This window comes from Callorhinus ursinus, unplaced genomic scaffold (assembly GCF_003265705.2).
Source record: "Callorhinus ursinus isolate GAN/ISIS: 27379988/994484 unplaced genomic scaffold, GSC_fseal_2.0 scaffold13, whole genome shotgun sequence".
Taxonomy (NCBI): Eukaryota; Metazoa; Chordata; class Mammalia; order Carnivora; family Otariidae; genus Callorhinus; species Callorhinus ursinus.
The window spans coordinates 4323022-4341116 of record NW_027397075.1 but is presented as its reverse complement, the minus strand read 5'-3'; the positions used below and the strand labels follow the sequence as shown (position 1 = coordinate 4341116).

At 42.1% G+C, this 18095-nt stretch overlaps 1 protein-coding gene across 11 annotated transcripts in view; it reads left to right on the top strand.

Moving 5' to 3' along the window:
- Window positions 1-18095, top strand: part of MRTFB (myocardin related transcription factor B) — a 276619-nt gene that overhangs the window by 176316 nt on the left and 82208 nt on the right. Inside the window, exon 1 of one of the 11 annotated variants that reach the window (XM_025855572.2) lies at window positions 13768-14587. The exons of 9 other annotated variants lie outside the window; for them this stretch is intronic. In XM_025855572.2, the coding sequence (XP_025711357.1) occupies window positions 14467-14587 (121 nt within the window). In that variant the 5' untranslated portion in view covers window positions 13768-14466. Of the gene's footprint in view, window positions 1-13767; window positions 14588-18095 lie in introns of those variants that run through there. One more of the 11 variants, XM_073899483.1, reaches the window with a different exon arrangement.

Genomic DNA, 18095 nt, shown 5'->3' with positions numbered 1-18095 from the left:
CAGTGTGTCCATGTTATTTATTTGAAATATAGTTAGGTTCATTTGTTGTGTTTGTATTCAAATTTGGGTGTTCTTCCAACTTTGCTGATTTTGTTAATTTGTTTTTGAGAATGTGGTATGTTAACACAGTTCTAAAAGTCAAAATTATATATAAAAAAGATGTCCTCAGTTAAGTGTTGCTACCGACCACTCTCTCCTATCCCATCCCCACCCCGATCCATTCCACCCTGTTTCCCCACCCACTGAAGGTAATCAGTCTCCTTGGTTTCTGATTTCTCCTTCCTTTCATTCTTTTCCCCTTACATAAACACTCTATATTTTCTTGTTTTCCCTTCTTTCTTTCATAAGAGGTGACATTGATACTGTTTTATAGTTTGCTTTATTCACAATATTTTCTGAAGACTGCTTCATCCCAGTTTATAAGAGATGGTCCTTATTCCTTTTCACAGCTATGTAGTATTTCATGGTGTGGATGCCCCATGGCTTAGTCAGCCAGTCCTGTGCATGGGCATTTAAGTTGTTTAGAGTATCTTGCAGTTACAAATGGTGCTGTAGTAAATACCTTCGGCATATTTCATTTTATAATGTTGGAGGTTTATCTTTCAGGTACATTCCTAGATAGAAGATTGCTGGGTCAAAAGGTGAATGCATTTGTAGGTTTGTTACGTGTCACGAAATTCCTTTCCTGGAAGGCTATACCAGTTTGCATTCGGATCAGCGGTATATGCGAATGTTTATTTCCCCCCCAGCCTCACCAACAGAACATGTTGTCTTGTATTTTTGCCACCAGGTATGTTGGTGTAATTTTAATTGCCTTTCTCTAGCTATGAGTAAGGTTGAATGTTTTCTGGTATGTGTAGGGCTATTTCAGAAACATTTTTAGAGGAGAATGTGAATTAACTACTCATTTCTCAGTCCAATTTTTAAAGAATTCATTTTTATGTTGGAGAGATCAGCCCTTCCTCTTCAATGTGTTTGTTTTGTTTTGTTTTAATGTGGCCAAGATTTACTAGTCTTTCCTTTTATTGCTTTTGGATTTGTGATCACAATTAGAACTTTTCCCTATATCGCAGTTATAGAAGGGTCCCATCAACATTTACTTAAGAGTACTCAGATGGTTTGTTTGTTTTTTTTAACTTTTTATCCCTGATCTACTTTGAGTTTATCTTAATCTCATGAGGCTCTTTCTCCCTCCCCTACATGGTGCTTTTTTTCCTCTGGGTTTTCTCGGTATGCCTTGGGTGTTTTCATTTTTTTTCCCCAGATGAGCTTGTCATATCAACTTGTCTAGCCCCATTAAAAAGCTTGTTGGTATTTTTATTGACATTGCATTAAATGTGTAAATTAACTTAGAGAAAAATGGCATTTTTATGATGTGATATTATCCTATCCAGGAATGATGACTGTCTGTCTGTTCAAGCCAACTTTGGGGTTTTCCAGGAGTTTTACACATTTCTTTACTCCTGAGCATTTATCTTCTTTGTTGCTCTTATTGATGGGGTTTCCTCTACTTACATTCTCTAACTGTGTATTGTTTGTGTGTCTAGAGGTTAGCGATGGCTCTCTGTTTTTGCATGTATGCTACTGGCAGTTTGCTAGGTTTCTTAACTCTGTAAATTTATGTATTTCATCAAATTTGGGGGATTTTCAGTCATTATCTTTGCAAGTACATTTTCTGTTTCATCTTCTCTCTGCCCTCCTTCTGGAACGCCAGTTGCTCACAAGATAGACCTTACGATATCATCCATGGGTCGTGGTGGCTCTGTTCTTTGTTTTTAAAGTCTTTTTTTCCTCTGAGGCACGTAGTTTATTTTCATTCATTTATTTTTACTGATATTTTTAAATGTTTCTCTGATCACTGCTTTGAACAAAAGCCATAGATTCTGGTGAGAAGTCCCTTCATTTCAGTTTGTGTTTTTCCTCTTCTCTACTACTTATTAGGAGATGTTATTAATTTCCAGGTAAACAAGGCCCTTTTAGTTTTTTTTTATTTTATTAATAATTTCTAGTACTACTACATTGAGATCAGAGTGTTGTGTGTTTTTTTTTTTTAATTTTATGGAACTTGCTGAAGTTTTCTTTATGTCCTGTATGTGATTTTTTAAAAAATATTCCATGTGTAGTTGAGAAGGTGTCTCCTCTGTCATCAGGGTAAAAGTTCACTACATAGCAGTAAGATCTCCTTACTGGTTGTGCTGTATATCCTTTCTTATTTTTTGTCTCCCTCATCTGTCTTGTACTGAGAGAGGCAGATTAAAGTCTCCTCTTCCTTGTGTGTTTCTGTTGGCATCCCATTGCTCCCCCTGTGCTTTTTATCTGTAACAGTAGTTATGTTGTTTTGTGCATAGTCATAGCTGCTCCAGACTCCTTATTGATTATGGTGCTTTGCGTTAAGAGGTGTCCTCTTTGTCACATGCAGTGTTTCTAATTTGAATTCTGTGTTTTCTGTGTTCAGGATCACTACCCCCCACCACCACCATCCTGGTTTATAACACATACGAACAAGTTCACCAAACTCACACATGCCCGTTAGTCACAGCGCACCCGGTCACACCTCTGGTACACATCTGAGAAATCACTCAGTTATCACACATGGGATTCATTTTATTTATTTTAATGGATGAAAGGGCTCGTTGGTGTAAGTAGGGTTTTGTTGTTTTTAAGATTCTTTAGAGCAATTCTGTTGCCCAGTTGTTTTTAGAGTTTAGACACCCACGTAAATAATCTATTGCATTCAAGTTTTGTAGAGACTGTTTCAAAATTATCATATTAACATAAAGGAATTTCTCTGTTCCCATAAGTACCATTGTGGGCTTTTAAAATTTTTTTTTAATTTATCAAATGTAATTGATATCCAATAAACTGCACATATTTTAAATATTCAGCTTAAGGAATTTTGAATTCACCACAATCAAGATAACATTTTCATCACCCCTAAGAATTTCCTCATACCCCTCTGAAATCCACTCCTCTTTCCACTGCAGTCTCCAGGCAACCACTGGTCTGCTTTCTGTCACTGTAGATTAGTTTGCATTTTCTCGAATTTTTTTTAGAAATAGAATCATAGATACAAGTGCTCAATTTCATTTGGCTTCTTTCAGTCAGCATAATTATTTTGAGATTTATGCATTTTGTGTGTTATTCCGTGGAGTAGTATTTCATTGTATACCAAAATTTATTCATCCAGTAACCTGTGTATGCATGGTTATTTGCAGTTTGGGGCTTTTAAAAATAAAGCCGCGTGTGCCTGGGTGGCGCAGTCAGTTGACCGTCTGACTCTTGGTTTCGGCTCAGGTCGTGATCTCTGGGTCATGAAATTGAGCCCCATGTTGGACTCCATGCTGATCATGGGGTCTGCTTTGGATTCTCTCTTCCTCTCCCTTTGCCCCTCCTGCTGTGCATGCCCCTCCTGCTTGTTCATGCCCCTCCTGCTCATGCACACATGTGCTCTCTCTCTCTCAAATAAATCTTTTTAAAAAATTTAAAAATAAATAAAAATAAAGCTGCCCATAAAGTTCCTTCAAAAGCTAAGAATCTACCTACTATCCAACCAAGCCTTTATACAAAAAAAAAAAAAAAAAAAAGGAATTCAGGGACGCCTGGGTGGCTCAGTAGGTTAAGCATCTGACTTCGGTTCAGGTCATGATCCCGGGGTCCTGGGGTCGAGCCCCAGGTCAGGCTGCTTAGTGGGGAACCTGCTTCTCTCTCTTCCTCTGCCCTTCCCCCCAGCTCGTGCTTGCTCACTCTCTCTTGCTCTCTTTCTCTCTCTCAAATAAATAAAATCTTTAAAAAAGGGGGGGGACTACAAATATCTACCCAAAGATTTATATATAAATGTTCATAATAAGTTTATCCATAGTAGCTCAAAACTGGAAACTATCCATATGTCCATCAACAGATGAATGTTTAAACAAAATGTGATCTATTCATACACTAGATTACTACTTAGTAATAGGAAGAAACCAGTTGCTGATACATGCAACACCACGGATGAATCTGAGTCATATCTTAGTGAAAGAATTCAAACACAAAAGACTGCATATTGTATGATTCCATTTACCTGAAATTCTAGGACGGGCAAACTAACCTCTAGTGATAGGAAGCAGATCAGTGATTACCTGGGGCTGGGTGTGGCAATAGGATGTACTGCAAAGGGGCAGGAAGAAACTTGCAGGAATGTTGAAAATGCTCTGTATCTCAAATGTGACCATCATTTCACAGCCCTAAGTCTCCATCAAAACTTGCCACTAATATACACTTTAAATTGATGTATCTTACTGTCTTTATACCTTAGTAATAGTGAGTTTTAAGTGTCTGTCAGAAACAACCAAAGAAATGTATCAGGTAGTTTTAGTGTATTTTAAGGAAGATGCTTATCATCCAGCCTGGATTGCTGAATGTAAGAATTTAGTCAATTAAGGAGAGGCTTGACCATGTGAGCATGATTAAAACACCAGAACACATCTCATAGGAAATAAAAAGATGGATGAGATCAAGTTCCAGTTTTTGAGGACTTGTAAAATCTGTTAATATGGGGAGGGGATATCAGAAACGTGCAAAGTATCAGTAGTTAAAAATATCCAGTCTTTCTCATCCAGGTTCTGTGAGAAAATGAATTCCTACCAATATGATTAGAGTGTCTGTTTTGTCAATTATCCCAAGGATGACATAGCTAATTCCATTTTCGATACATAGGAGGGAAGTTAATACAGTGGACACCTTTGGGCATTAGGGCTTAATTCTCTCAAAGAACCCATTGAGAAAAGCTAGTAGCCTGAAGTCTGCTGCCTAAATTAAAAATCTCTCTTCCCCTCCTTAAACGCTGTGTAGCTGGACGGGTTACTTCACCTCCTGGTGCCTGAGCGGGGAGCTGGAGACAGTAGTGGATAGAGTTCTTGAGAAGAGTGATCTGAGTGAACGTCCGTAAAGCACTCAGCACCATGCGTGATGCTCATGCTCAGGACACAGTCAATGACCGGTCACCATTAGTGCCCAGAATTGGCAACATCTCATTATCATTCCAGAAGGTTCAGTCCCCCGTAACGGGTGCCATGAGCGTTCAGAGTGAGCAGAGGAAAAAGGCCTGACTCTTGGGGGGTGCTGAGCCACATCCTGGAAAGTTTCTGAAAGTTTCTGAAGGTGATTGATACTGCAGCTAGTTCCTGAAGATTGCCTAAGTATAGTCTCCATCGGAGATGGAGAATTTCGGGCAGAAGAAAAACCTTGACTAAAGACAAGGAAAACCCAGAGCATTTTAGGGAATTTTAAGTAATTTGATTTAGCTGAAGTGTAAGAACCATGTCGGGGTTAGTAATGCTGCTCAGGAAAGCAGGGGACGGAGCACTGATGGCTTTAAAGCCAAGCCAGGAAATATGAGCGGAGTTAGGTAGGTAGAGGAGAGGCCGGATGAGTTTTGGTTGGTCCAATGGCATTGATTGATTTATTCAGACAGCATTAATTCAGCAGTCATAGTGTCCTGGACATTGAGGCTGCAAAGACGAGTACGACAGCATGGGTTGGCTTTTTTAGGTGCATTGTCTGGAGCTGGGCCAAGCTGAGGTCTAGGCTAGCTCATCACTTGCCATTTGTTTTTGTTGTGTTTTTTTTTTTAATCTTTGTTTTTCCATTAAGTCAAGCAAAGACTATCTTATAAAATCATAGATGAGTTAGTCCTGAGTATAACACATAATCTTAAAATTAAGGATATCTTAACTGCAGAAGGAAAACTCACTTAGAAAGTGCCATTTAGAAGGCAAGTGCATGATGATCCGGAGGTAGGGTTTGTGTTTATATGTGCATTGGTGGGTGTTTGGAGTTAATGGTTGGCACCAATGCAAAGGTTGAGATTAATAAGGGAGAACATTTAGAAACAGAATCTTAGGAGGAATACAAGGGGAAATGCAAGTATCTTAGTAAGTACAAAGCATCCTAGAGGAGAAGTATAATTAATTGATCAGTTTTGTAAGTAGGTGAGAAGGAACTACAGCCCTAAGCAAAGTGTCTGGATTCCCCTTGGCAAGAAGAAAGATTACTTCTTCACCAAAGACAGGAGATAGAATGGGCATGGGAAGGTGGAGTAGAGCTTATGTCTGAAGACCTCAGTATTAGTAAATCTAGGACCCCACGCTACTTGCTGAGAAAGGTAATATAGTGTGGTCTTGAGGAAAATGGAAATGATTTGAAACAGTGTCACAGTTTAGACTCAGTAAGAGACAAAGGAAACATTATGGAGCATGTGTGAAGGCCTGACATGATTTCCTATTGGATCTGGGTAGTCATCCTGCCTCTTTCATCTCCACCTTTGTCAGGACTCCCAAGATGGCCAAGTAGGCTGTCCAGTCAGATGAGGTAAACAAAGGCAAATGTTTAATTTAATTGCTCAGGATAACGTTGTGGAAGCCAAGCAGCAGAATAAACAGGTCTGCTCACTCCGTTTGAGTTGTATGATGAAGCATGTTTCACAGACTTAAGAAAGTTTAAAACAATTACTAGAAGACTTAATTTTTATTAGTCTCACGTTGCTGAATCACGCACAACCATCAATGAAGTATCAACTTGTGCTTAGGAGCGCTTAAGTACGAAATAGAAATGCTTCTGCATATTATTTTAAAAATCTACAAAGCTCACGAATTCCCATCAGTGTCCGTTTGCTGTGCCATGATGCATTTTTTGCCCCCGTATGACTCTTGCTGGACGCCCCCCCCCCCGCCACCGCTGTAGCGGGGCTCCAAGCCTGGGCCGCCTCGGGCCCTGTGGGTGCATTTTCCCCACTGCCCACTCTCTATTCACACCGCTGCCGGCTTGGCGTACATTTCCATAAAGAACTCATCCAAGAATACATCCTTGGATTCCTGAGATGATGTCCTAGCATTTGTTCCACTCAGTTCTCAGACCCTGTGGCCGACAGCATGGCCATGGTCAGTCACCTGGGGGCACTCTTTCTATTTCATTATTCCAGTGAAGTGAAAACGTATCAGCAAGGTCCTCTGCATGTATAGAAATTTCAAACTTAATCTAATAAATGAAATCTAAAGTAGTAGGAAGACATCAGAAGATGCTAAGTGCCAAACCAAAGATCTGTGAACTGTGTCCGCACCCTGGGGTGGTCTGCGGTGGCAGGGGGTGGGGGTGCTAGGAAATGGAGAACACATGTGTGATTAACGTGCACTTATGTCTGCACATGTGTCTGGCCAGAGAAATCCTAACCTAGCAAACATGCAGCCATGCAGGCTAGCAGACGAGGCAGATCGTGCCAGAAAGGAGTCCGACCAGACTTCACAATTTGGGGAGTGCATGTCATATTTGTTGTGCCCAGTATCTTATATGTGTCTGTTCCCTGATTTTCATAATCACAGAAAACAGCTATTGTCATATCAGTTTTGTCACCACATTTCTGCAGATGAGGCAGCCATGGCACAGAGATGTGGCTGCTTTTCCAGGATCTCGTGACTCTCAACATCGAATCACGTTGGCCTCTAGAGTCGTCCTCCTTCCACAAAACCATCCTGCCTCTATGCTTTCCTAAATCCATCTGGGATGTCATCACCCCCCTGAAATTAAATTACTGGTTTTTCTTAATTACATGCCTTTGAAAATCCTATGTAAATTTAGTAAAAAGGGGGGGGGGGACAAAAAACCTTAGAGGTTTTCGTTTTTGGTGAAAAGAATGTTGGAGTCAGAAAGCCAGGATTAAGGGTACGTGCTCACCACCAGGGTGACTTCAAAATACATTGTTCCATATCTGAACTGCAGTTTCTTTCTTTTTTTTTTTTTTTTAATAAAACAAATGTCAGTACATGTTTCCCATACCTCAGAGCTGCTGGGGATCAAAAGATTTTCAGGATCCACAAAAGATATGTTAAATTCGCTTGTGATCTAAAAATCATTATCCCAGATGGCGAACATTTGTTATTTTCTCATGGAGGGTTTCCTGCCTACAGTTCACTCTCACTCTTATTACCTTACTGTTTCTTCCTCAGCAAAACAGGACACATCGGCTTTCTCTTTTGTAGATTAAGCATTCTCAGAAGGAGCACAGATTGATTCTTGGGGGAGAGGCAGAAAAATCACACCTTTCATGTTTAAGGCACAGATATACATACAGCACGTAAATGGACATGTAGCCAATCTGTGGTGTTAAAATTTCGTGGAAAATGATGAGGAAAAATTGGATAAGAAAGTCGGGCCATAGGGACGATGACGCACAAAAGGTGGAGAAACACTCCCGCGGACAGTTTTCTTATCCCACCTTCACACTGACCATGACTTAGCATCGGGTCTTCCTGTCTTTGCTAGGATGTGCCCCTCCCACTTTTCAGCCCTCCCTTCTGTCTGCCCTTCTCCCTTGTCTCCTGTAACTCAGAGTCCAAGGACACGACTCCGAAGAGACGTAATCTAAGGACGGCTCTCTGTTGTAAATCTGCGCGTGTTCATAGGAATCTAGAAAGCTTGGAAGTGGAGAAACCATTTGAAGGACTCCTTTAACGCTGACAAAGTGTGTTGTGTCATGTCTTCATGACCCGTCCTGCGGCTGGGCCGGGTGGAGGGGTGCAGACGTCCCCGGTCACTTGCGTGCAGTCAGAGCACCACAATGGAGGGGTGCCGTCAGATGGTGCCCGCTGTGAAACGTGCCGTCTGCCCCGTCCCACAGGAAGTTCTCCTGGCTCCCCCAGGGCACGGCTTCCACAGCACACCATGGACGGTCCCATCCCGGTCCTGGATGGCATGGCCAAGATGCAGCTCCCATCCTCAGAGGGGAGAGCACGCCCAGCAGGGTCGACCAGGAAGATGAGCGTAAGCGCACATTACCACCCAAGTCGCCAGGCCCTTTTGCCCGGTTGCAGCACTCAGTCATGCTGCAGTACTTAATCGTCCAAATCACTGATGGCCCTTCAAAATCTTATTCTCTTAGAAATAACAGAAGAATGTGGCCCCTCTCCTGAAACAGCGGTTTCCATAGGGCTGATTTGTTCAACTCTTTATATCTGAAGTACTACACATTTGATACCCTGTATTTAAAAAGTAATAAAAATAAAGGACTTTTAAGATATGCTGTCTGATTTCAGAGATCACCCTTTGTCCTTTTTTTACAAAAAAAAAAGTTTTAATTATCAGGATTCTTAAATTGGGCTTAATAATTAAATTGTTGGGATTTACCATAACCATTTATAGTTGTCTAAAGATAGAATATTTTTATAGTGGTTTTATAATTTTAAAAGGGGTGGGAATTAGGGATCAAATACATATTTTACTAAAAATATGGTACCCGTGGGGAAAACTTGAGGTGTAACATGGATACATCCGGTCTGGTTGCATAGCTTCTGTAACACTGGCTCAGGCCTCGCAGAGGCAGCCCCATGGTGGGCCCGCATCCGCGCAGCGGGAGGACTTCTGGAGGGCCCGGTTCGAAGTAGCAAGATGCGGGAGATGAAAAGAAAAGGCATCTTCTCTCAGTCCCGTGTCCAGAATGCTACAGGAGAAGCGCAGCTCAATATTTAGCAATCGGTTTCCGTGCTGTTACTGATTATTATATCTGTCCCCCTCGGATGCTTTTACGTTGGTGAAACGTTGCGCAGTTGGTAATATTCTCAGGTCTCCGCTTACAGCAGCGTCATCTCAACCGTATCTTTTTATCAGCAGCTTTATGAGCATATATTGAGACTGCCAACTTTTCGTGTAGGTCCCTTGAGCCGTGTTTGTTTCTGTTCCGATTCCCTGAAGCCTTTCCTGGATTATTCCTAGTCTCCAAGCCATACAGTTTTTCTCACGCTTATTAAATATCTATGCTTGGAGTACTGGGAAAATTGACTTGATTTATGGAACTCTCTTTCATACAAAAACAGCTCTTTTGGGTGTGTGTACACACAAACACTGTGGAAGCAGACTTATCATAGCCCTAGTGACTTTAATCACCTATCCTTTGAAGTTCAGCGTCCCTCGTGACCGCAGAGCCAAATGACACTGAAGATGATATAGCACGTATAGTACGGAACAGGGACAGACGTACTGCAGGCCGTTCATGGGGTAACTGTGGGCTGCAAGTGCCCTTCCTCCCTTCATCCCTAATTCAATCCAGAAGACATTATGGGGGGGGCTGAGCAAGGCAGCTGCCCTGTGGGAGCGGGGGCAGCAATCCAGGGGAAAGCTTCGGAGCCCACTTGGGCTGAGGAGACATCTGCATAGGGTTTGGTACGGCAGTGACAGTAGTGGGATGAACAGGGTATCCTTGAGTGGGGTGGCAGAGACCGTGGGAGACAAGATTCTCGCTACAGTAGAAAAGGGTTACAAATACATGAGAGAAGCTGAGAAAGAACCTTTGGCATTGGGTTGGTATTGGAGGCATCAGGGCGAACTTGTGGTTTTCAACATATATATAAATAGAGATGTACATACTTAAATATAGATCTGCATTTACATCTGTTAATACAGAGAGCCATAAATATGTGTGTGCATGTGTGTTCACACACATAAACTCACAGACATATTCCTTAACTTTCTACAGAGGAGGCCTGGGAACACTGACACCCGAATAGCAATGAGGACACCTGCTATTGAGTCCTTGCTTTCTCAGCGGAGCAGGAAAAATAAAAGATGAGCCTGGAATACCTTGTACCAGAAAGTAATCAAGTGCTCAGAGAACGGGTCACGACAATGAGAAACTGAAGCCAGCTTGAAAGGATTCCCACTGGCCAATTCTAGGATAATTTGAGCATCAAACTAAAGGGTAGGAACATCCTATCACCCATTGCATAAAATTGGAATCCATGAGTCCATGGTGATAGAAATAGGTACCATAAACCACATAAAGGGGATTCTTCTTCTTACAGTAGGATGTGCCACTAATAAACGTAGAAGGAAGGATAGAATTTTCAAATTCACCATTTGGTGACCATCCTAGTAATAAACAGTTCAGTCGCACAGAATAATTCATTACAAAGAGAAAAACTGACTTTACAATGAAGAAACTTGGCCAGTAACATCTTAATCAGTTCATCAGAATAAATATAAGTTATAAGACAAATTGGATTTGTGCACCACCCGATAGGATACAAAGAACACATCCCTGCCCCCGTGGTATTCCTGCCAAAAACGCTCCTGCCGTAACCTGAGTCTGATCATGAAGACACACCAGAAAACTCACGTTGAGGGCAATTCTATGAAATAACTGGCCTGTAATCTTCACAATTTACAGAAAGAAGAGTCCAGAGAGACTGAGGATCTATTAAAAAATGAAGGAACACTAAAGAGAGTTGAAATAACTCAGGGCCATACGTGATCCTGCTCTGGATCCTTTTGCCTTTAAAGATGGTGTTGGGACAGTTAGTGGAACTTGAGGGGAGTCTGTGGTTTAGATGGTGATAAATTGGTGTTAATTTCCTGATATTGATGGTTATTTTGGGGTTTTATAGGAAAATGTCCTTGTTTGTAGGAATTACACACCAGAGCGCTTAAGGTAGTAAAGAGGTGTCATGTCAGAGCCTTCTCGCAGATAATTCAGGAAAAAAAATGTTCTGTGAATTTGAAATTATTTCACATTTTTAAAAAAAGCAAAATAAATGTTCTTTCAGGCATATTCACCACTAAAGAAATTATTATTTTCTCTCAAAACTACAGAGACAAGACTTTAGATATAAACCCACAGCAGGAAAATGTGTTTCCTTATTGAGATTTTTTTTTATATTTATCAGATGTAAAAATAATAAGCTTACAGAGGATCCTTAAAAGAGAACTGTTTTATTTTTTAACATACTCAACACACACGCACACAGTCGGTTAAAAAAAAAAAAAAAAGTGGCTGGTATAGCTCTGTATGTACCCAGGTTTCTAAACTTGTGGCCTAAACACAGTTGGGTGGGGTTTAAAAAGGAGCATGCTGAGCAAGAGAATATTAGGGTTTGTTGTTCTTTTTGCAAAGTAATTAAGAATGTAGGCTCTGGAGCCAGGCCGCCTGTTGGGAATCCGCCACCACGTAGAAGATGGGCGACCTCTGACAAAAATAGGTCAGTTTTTCTAGGCCTCAGTTTTCTCATCTGTGAATTGGAGTAACGTCGAACCCCCGGGCCTGGCAACAGGACACACAAGGTAACTTATGAAAAGCACTTAGACTGGGGCACCCTGCAAGCGCTAAATAAAGTTGGCCATTGCTGCTCTCAGGAAAAGTGGAAATGTTTTCATGAGAGCATTTTAGAATGGTTATGTTGGCCCTCCTTCTCCCGCACCAGGAGTAGAATTACCAGGAGGCCCTAAAAGTCACGGCCTCTGCTGTTAAAACCTGTCCCAAGATCAAACTAAAGCCTGGAGACAGAGCGTATTCTAGCGGACAGCAAGCGTTGCTGCGCAGTAGGAGAAAGAATCAGCCTTTGGAGAACTCAGACTGGCTGAACTCCAGACCTGCCACGGAGAAACTTTGTGACTGTGGTCCTGGTCTGTAAAATGGCTGTAATGTACCAATAATCATCACGGTCAGAAGGGGCTCTTGGGGGTTAAATGAGAACAACTTCACCAAACTGCTGAAAAGGTGACTGATCTAAAGAATGTCCTCAGAAAACTATGGTTACTTTGCTTACGCCTTTAAAGATGCAGGAACAGTCAGTGTAGAAGAACAGAGGCCTCGGGATCAGAAATAGTAGCAGAGCATTTGGGCGCATTTTCGAGAAGTGTGATAAGCTCAGCGCTGTTTGTTCCCGCGGGGGTGTGGACTCCCAACACTGGGCTTACATTGCTGCAGAAGGAATTTCAGTTGACAAGAGCCATGTCATGTGTTGTGTAATCCCATTCTCAGGAGACGCTGGAGAAGAGTGGTAGATAGCTATCTTTCTAGAGCAGTCCAGGTTGAGTGCACACCAGCCCCAGCACCAGGGACAAAGGACAGAATCTTCACCCAGTCCCCATCTGTGTGTCGGTGGGGAACAACAATATGGGTTTTTCTGGCTTTGACAACGTAAGCCTTTCTTTATGCCATAGAAGGATCATGTCAGATGCACATTCAAAATGTATGTGTATATTTTCTTTTGAAGAGAAAATGTCCTTCCTTTAGAGAACATTTCATCTAAAATTACTAACTATTGGGCAGTGATTGAGGACTTCTTTAGAATTTTGAGTATTATGAAAACAAGTTTTCCTATCGCAGCTTCTCCGGCTTTAATTCGTTTACTTAATCATGCAACAAGTATTTATTGAAAACTAATATTCCAGGCACTCTGCTAAGATGTTGGTCATAAAAAAGTGAACAAAACATATCCCTCATGGAAGAGGATTCCATCTACTGCTCTTAGAACCTCTCATGGCTTTTCTGGGAACCCTTTGCAAAGGAGCATACTTTGAACCTTTTTTTTTTTTTTTAATCAGCTGCTTTTTGGCTGTAGCTGCGGGTAGATATATATTTGATGTGTCTGAAAACAGGCTCGTCTCCACATTTGCCTGGCGTCTGCCATACCTAGAGATTTCCTCCCAGCAGCATCCCTCATGTTCAGTGGACAGCAGTCCGTGGCTTGCAGGAGACGTGCCTGGTGTCGCTAGCTCACGTGAAATTAAGCTTGGGCTGGTCGCCAGCTGAATCGGCTCTGAACGAGGCTCTCTTGCCATCTCTGCTTTTGAGTACATGGGAGGAGATTTTTCCTGAGCACAGTCATGGCGATGTTAAGTCTGTCAGCCGCCTAGTGGCACAGAGGGGATACTGCGGCTCAGGTCTCAATTGATGACGGCAGAAAGCTGCAATTGCAGTACGTGTCCCTGTTACAAAAAGCACTGGCTCTGCCAGGAAGAGCCGGATGCCACAAAAGAACTTTGGGAGTTCGGTGCCTCTGTCGTTAGGCAGTTACGCTGGTAGCATGTTTATTCGGTGTGGTCCCTCTGCTGAGAGAGGACCCGCTTCCTTCCGATGCCCTAGACTGCCGTTTGTTTAGCTGGAGAACTTAATGAGTAATGAATGTGCTCGGCTGGCTGATAGAAAGTATTTCCACAGCCTGCGGCTGTGTTTATAGAGAGCCGGAGAGAGACCACAGGCAGCAATTTGTCTTCTTAGGTATCAGCAAAGTCTTCTCTTTTAACAACTACAGGATTTATTTTTAACTGCTTGACTCAGTGTTTTGTCAGATGATTCGGACCATCAAACTGCAGATGGAAGTACCCAGCACGCGGGGGAAGCTGGAATGGCAAGGGGAAGGGGGCTGGCTGGGAAAAGGGGTGGGATTTCAGCATCGTGCCTCCAGGGCTCTGCCTCCCAATGTGGGAGAGAGTTTAGGGCTTCCAGCGGCATGAGTGTATTTGCAGGTCAGGCTGGGAACTAAGGGGGAATGGCTGCCTTCAGCTGCTTAAAGACATAATTGCCCAGTGACTGGGGTCTTGTGAGGAGGAACCCAGGATCCAGGGACCGGGGACCAGAGTGTGCTGAGCGCTGGTCTCTGCTGCGCGGCAGATTGCGCTTTGCTCCTGCTTGATGCTGCCTGTCTCCAGAAGCCTCTCACCATGATCGATAGCTCCAAGAAGCAGCAACAGGGCTTCCCAGAGATTTTAACTGCTGGGGATTTCGAACCATTAAAAGAAAAGGAATGCCTTGAGGGGAGCAACCAGAAAAGTCTCAAGGAAGGTCAGTCTGTCTGTGGACAGGGGCAAAACTGCTGAATCCGTGTTCCCGTCAGCCAGGCTGAGCGTGTCTGTCTGCTTACCATGCCGTGTGTCTGCTCTCTCTGTTCACTCGTGTCCCTCACACGTTCTAAGTTCTTTGAGATGAAAGCCGAATGCTGTTCTCGGTGGCTCTTGCTAGCGGTTCATTAACTGATAGAACTCTAGGGATTTTGCAATAATTAATACAGCAAGGGGACTTAGGAGGCCAGTCCTCATTTCAGGACTGAAATCTTTCCAGGTTCATTTTGTATATTCTCTCATTCTTTCCTTTTTTTTTTTTTTTTTGCCCCGACCCCCTCCCCACCCCTTTAGGAGAGGCCACTTCCTTTTCAGTATCATTCAGAACACTGTGTGCTTTAGGTTTACAAACACATAATTCCAGGAAAATTATTTTTTTTCCAAACGACACATTTATGGGTTTTATTGTTTAAAACCAGGAAGGTAGCTAGTGCTTTCTTAATTCTATCTTTAAATGGTTGGTTTAATTGGTTGTAATGCACATTGCATTATTTTGTTTTGTTTTTAAAAACACATTGCATGGTTTTGTGGTCTTTTAACAAGGCAAAAAATAAGCTTCAGAATATTGTCCATTACTGTCAGTAGCCACTGCACAGTACCTCACTGACTGATTCGAGAAAATGGCCAAAGGTATGAGCTTTGCTGTCCCCTGTCCTGGTATATACTGAAGAGTGGCCAGACTAGTGCAAGTCATGCTTTACTGTAGCAGCTGGAGATCAAGGGCCGTGGTTTCAGAAATTCGGGATCTACGGAGATGAAGTTTTTCCTGAATTTGAGATAACCCCTCTCAATGCTTGTTTACTTTGGAATTTGATTTTCTAGGGTTCCTTGGGAGGAAAAAAAAAACCCACAGTAACCTCTTTTTTATCTGCTTTCAGCTCCTGCCATCAGCTGCCCCTCACCTCTCCACTCGCCCTTGCTCATCTTAGAGACTCAGAGAATAAATGTAGACTTATCTGCCTAAGTAGCAGGTTGAGCTTCTTCCAAAAGGATATTGCTCTTTTTTTTGCTCAGACATTTAGAATATGAGAATGTGATGATAGAGATTGTTATGGATTTGAAAGATAAGAAGAAGAAACAATAGTTGGACTTTGTAGAGTATACTTTTGGATATGGGTAGAAAAAACATCCAGATCCAAACAAACGACACACAATGAAGTATAAATAGCTGTTGCCAGGAACCAAACAATGGGGTCGCCTCTGCTTGCGCACAGCAATCTTTACTGTAGATTCTTATAAAATCAATACCAGTGGAGTTTTTCAGACACGTTCTGGAGACTCACTGAGGGAACTTAAAGTTTTTAAATCATTAACTTAAAAAAAAATAGTTAAGAATTCCCTAAGCATCGTTTAAGTCACTTTCGGGTGTTAAGCTGTCGTTCATACCTTACATTTGAAACAGTGTTTGTGCTAGTGGAACATTGAGAACGTGGAGGGGGATAGAGTCGTCAGAGCGCAGATAAGGAGCACGGAAGCAAGGATTAAAGATATGAAAGCAGGGTAGAAGCATTACCAACAAGCACAGCAGAGCAGGGTCGACACAGTTACATAACATAGGGTTTGTTTCCCTAACCACTGTGACCGCGCCTTCCATTTATATTTGTGTCATAGTGTAGTGTCAGAAGGGTAAGACCATGGGCTCTCAAGTGAGATGTACTTGGGATCGGGTCCCGGGCGCACCGTTCTGCAGCTCTGTGACCCTGGACAGGTTCACTGCTCCGAGCCTTAATCTCATTTGTGCCATGAGAAGCAACACACACTTCATGCTGTTTTCATGAGATGCCCGATTTGATGCCACTCTGTCATCCCTCTGCTTGTCTTTTCTTTTTTTCAGCCCTTTGTTACTTTTTCCTTCTATTTAAATTTTCATTTTTAAAATTCCCTATATATTTACAGCATAGAGAAATATTTTATATGTTACTATCTTATAAATTCATACCTAGGGGTGCCTGGGTGGTTGATTCGGTTAAGCGTCTGCCTTTGGCTCAGGTCATGATCTCGGGGTCCTGGGATCCAGCCCTTCATCGGGCTCCCTGCTCAGTGGGGAGTCTGCTTCTCCCTCTCCCTCTGGCCACCCCCACCCCAGCTCAGGCACTCACACTCTCTCTTTCTCAAATAAATAAATACAATCTTTAAATAAATAAATTCATACGTATAAAGAGTTAAGGGGGGAGAACTTTCATATTTTGAAACACTTCACAGAAATGGTTGGATAAAACCAATCTATCTCACCACAGTTGCACTGACCAGGGTTTTGCTTTATGTACCTCCACAGATTGTATTTCTACCCATTTTCTGCTAGAGATAGGGCTGAGGGGAAAACCAACAAAAAACCCCATAGAGATCAAGGATGATCTGTTACCTCCATGTTAGTGATGCTGAAAGAGCGATTAGAGCTGGGTTTGATCAGAACAGCAAAAAATAGGAGAAATTTTTGCAGAAAGCCCTTTTTTTATTTGAAGTGGCACAAAAATAACATGATTCCTGTGCAAGATGGGACTTCTATAATTGAGTGTGTCACCGTCACTGCCTGCCAATGAGTTGCCGTGGTCAGCGTAGCAGACTCACAGAACACAACATTGGGATTGGGGACAGTCTGCCCTGAAGCTTCATCTGCTTTTAGGCCTCAAACCGTATGTTAGTTGTATTAACCCGTGAAAGTTGATGGATAAAGCAGCTGTTGTTGAAACAGTAAAACACCCTAGAGTCTGATTAGATCTTATGCTGTTTGTCCAAAGAGACATATGTACCGGTGATTATTAGTGTCCGATGGCTGATGCTTTGTGTGTGGAGGGACACCAAAATAGTCATTATATTTCACATCAGTAGTGTTTAATTCTCCACTACTTTTTGGCAATGTTGGTTTTGGTTTTGGTTTGTTTGAAAGAACAGCCCTGGGGATTTTTTTTTTTTTTTTTTAATATCAAGAACGTAAGTTTCCAGGTAGTGAAGGAAGGCAAAAGTTAGGTCGATTTAGTTCTAACCACTTGGACACGGCTTGGTCTCTCTGGGGTTTCTGATGTGTGTCTACTGTAAGGGTTGGCAGTCCAGTCTGCTGCTCAAGTAGGTGCTCTGTTTCTTACTGGGATATTTCAGAATTCCTGTTACTGTTGACAGTACTAGTTAGCCAGAATTATTATTAGGGGGAAAAGCAGACTTTATGAGCCAGTAATCATAGGTTTCAGGAGCCTCTGTGGCACCTTAACAAGAAAATTTAGTAATACCTATTGAAAATTTAAGAAGAAAATGTTCCAAGTGTCAGTAGCCTCTGAATAGTTGTCATCCCGTACCAAAGAATTGTTTGGATAACAAAGCCTATTACCTCACAGTTTTGTCAATGCTTATATAAACTTTCTGATAAATACCAATCCACGTGTGTAGTGGGAGAATTTAATTATTAGCTGCTTTAGGTGAAGATAGCAATGAAAATCATGAATTCTCCGGATCAAATT